Source organism: Montipora foliosa, chromosome 13 (assembly GCF_036669935.1).
Source record: "Montipora foliosa isolate CH-2021 chromosome 13, ASM3666993v2, whole genome shotgun sequence".
NCBI classification, from domain to species: domain Eukaryota; kingdom Metazoa; phylum Cnidaria; class Anthozoa; order Scleractinia; family Acroporidae; genus Montipora; species Montipora foliosa.
This window is the reverse complement of record NC_090881.1, coordinates 30,465,655-30,468,154: the sequence shown is the minus strand read 5'-3', so window position 1 is coordinate 30,468,154 and position 2,500 is coordinate 30,465,655. Positions and strand designations below refer to the sequence as shown.

The following is a 2,500-nucleotide window of genomic DNA, read 5'->3' as shown; positions in this document are numbered from 1 at the left end:
GCTTTCAGAAGTGCTCATGAATTTCAAATTCGTTCCTTCATTAGCACTGAACTTTGGCCAATGTTCAATCTGTTTGTGTAAAAGCAATTTTCTTGTCTGTTCAGGACTTTCACCCTTTAATATATGAAGTACCGGTATAGGCCGATATGTTAGCTCAGGCTGACTGTAATAACATGGGTTCTCTTAGCAAGCACCATTAAAAAACCAAAATCACGGACTCGAGGGTGCATTTCCAGCGATTTGAGAAGAAAAACAGGCAAGATTTCTGCACAGGTCCCAGTACTTCATTATGCATGCCGCTCCTTTGTTTCAAGAAAACAATAGCGGTAACAATAGACGTCCTTTGGGACTGTGGTGCTTTGTTCTTTCTTCTTAGAGGTTTTTTTTTCAAAGTCTATATGGACTTTAAAAAAACTGGTGGAACTTCTGACTGAAATATGGAAAATCCAACATTTTTTCCTGCAATTTCGGTACTTTTCCTGCAATTTTACCCATTTTTCAATGTTAGAATGCATGAAAGAAGTTTCAAGCCATCGTTGTAATGGGGTTCAGCATAGTTGATAGATGTAGGCTGGTTATGAAACTTGACAAGTTTCTTTGTTTCATGTTTTTGTTCGCTTTTTTGGCCTTGACCCTGCATAAAACCCGACAAAAACACGCTTTTTTCGGCAGGATAACCAATCAAAAGCTTCGACTAATTTATTCGAAATTAACTTGCAAACCAAAAACAAAAGATTGTGCAGGGTCACGGTCGGTTCAACATCTAATTGCGACTGTATTGTTCCTGCTTTTGAAATTCCCAGGGTTTCATAGCCAGTCCCTAGATTAACTAACTATGGGTTCAGATTCCTAAACATAACAAACAGACCATAATAAAGGTACTGTTATAAAAAATTTAATGGCTACCTGCTCTTTTTATCCTGATTTGTTCTTTCTGTCTGCTTGCAAATTCGCTGAGACACTGCAAAGTGTATGTTTTCTTCCTTTCCTGTATTCAGGATCATGAACAGTGCATTTAGTGGGCTTTTGCGATTTATCGCAATATGTTCAATGACGCTTCCAAGTAAATAATTTTGGTAGAGATCCATGGATGTTCCTGTACGAGGCATACTTCGTTTCACTCCCCCATCATGTCTATTCAATGCCCTGCTGTAGGCTTGTTTGTCTGAGTCGACTAAGTTTAGGCGATGGTTAACTGTGAGATGATGTTAGCCCTTCTCTTGTAGGCAGTTGTAAACTTTCCAGCAACAGGGTTAGCCATCTTGATTATTACGAAGACACAAGTTTGCTTCGAAAGAAGAGAAACATGAAAAGATTTTAATTGCAATGAACTTGTGCATTAAAGTTTCCCATGAAAGATGCACCGATTAGACTGTAAGCCTGGTACACTCTTCTACGCAGTGAACTTATAAGTGTCCCACATGCAAGGGACATGAAAGAAAAGCAGGTCACAGTTCACAGAGAGATCCATTTTTATTCATCCCGTAAGTACAAATTACCCATGTATATATTCGATTCTCTTGCATATACATATTGTTCTACAAAACAATAAAGCGAATGAATAATTAATTTATTCTGCATGCATAATGAAGTTAACAATGCCCTCGGACCCCCTAGAATTCTTTGCCACCTCCGCCACAAGACACAAAGGACACTTGTGCCTTTGGTGCAATCTCCAGCGAGCATATGCATCTCACTCTTTGGAAACTTAAAGAGTTGAGAGCTCTGGATTCGGTTCTCTTCGTTGTCTTCCAAAACACTGACCCCCGGTCCGTGGACGACCCCCCCCCCCCCCCTAACCACCCCTCCCTTAAGGACCAGGTCAACGGACTGGTCCACGGACTACCCTTACGGATTCCCTCTACGGATCACCCCAAACCAACATGAAAGAAAAATAAATATAGATAAAATAAATAACAATTAATGATTTGACCTACCGGTCACGGTCTGGTTAGACCAGTCGGGCGCCATATCGCCACTTCCTTCGCTGTGAACCGGATTGTTTCGAAAAAGACCGATAATAACTGAGTTCTATTTGTGTTCAATTGCTAGTACAGTAATTTGTCTCAATTCGTTCCCTCCGCCATTTTCTTCGGATCATTCTCCCGCGGTAAAGCATTCATGTTAGGAACATGAGACGTCCCACACATAACAACTTTAAATGTTATATATATTACACCAAGAGTCCTTTTAGACCATCTTGTCTCCAGTCTAGTCTAGTTTTGTTTATAGTGGAAGTGCACTTAGCTATCAAGCTAGTTTACAGGCACCCCACTTTTAACAATGTGAAAGAAACCATTCAAACTTAACAGAAACATGATTAAGAAACCCCAACTGGCGGGAGGCAACCAGTTGGCTATTTACAAAGCGTGGTAGAGTTGAATCCGGGACAACCGGAAACAAATCCTAACAAGAGGTTAGAACGGGATTTGAACCCGGAGCAGCCGCATGCAAACCCAACGCCCTAACCACTCGACCACGCTGCCTCCCCATGGTAGGC

At 41.1% G+C, this 2,500-nt stretch overlaps 1 protein-coding gene across 2 annotated transcripts in view; it reads right to left on the bottom strand.

Moving 5' to 3' along the window:
* Window positions 1-2,085, bottom strand: part of LOC137982781 (uncharacterized) — a 16,633-nt gene extending 14,548 nt beyond the window's left edge. For both annotated transcript variants that reach the window (XM_068829928.1, XM_068829927.1), the window contains exons 1-2: window positions 1,938-2,085; window positions 907-1,288 (exon numbers count right to left, since the gene is read on the bottom strand). Coding sequence is in view for 1 of the 2 variants with exons in the window: in XM_068829927.1 (XP_068686028.1) it covers window positions 907-1,109 (203 nt within the window). In the remaining variant the exon portion in view is untranslated. The remainder of the gene's footprint in view (window positions 1-906; window positions 1,289-1,937) is intronic.
* Window positions 2,086-2,500: the final 415 nt, after the last annotated feature.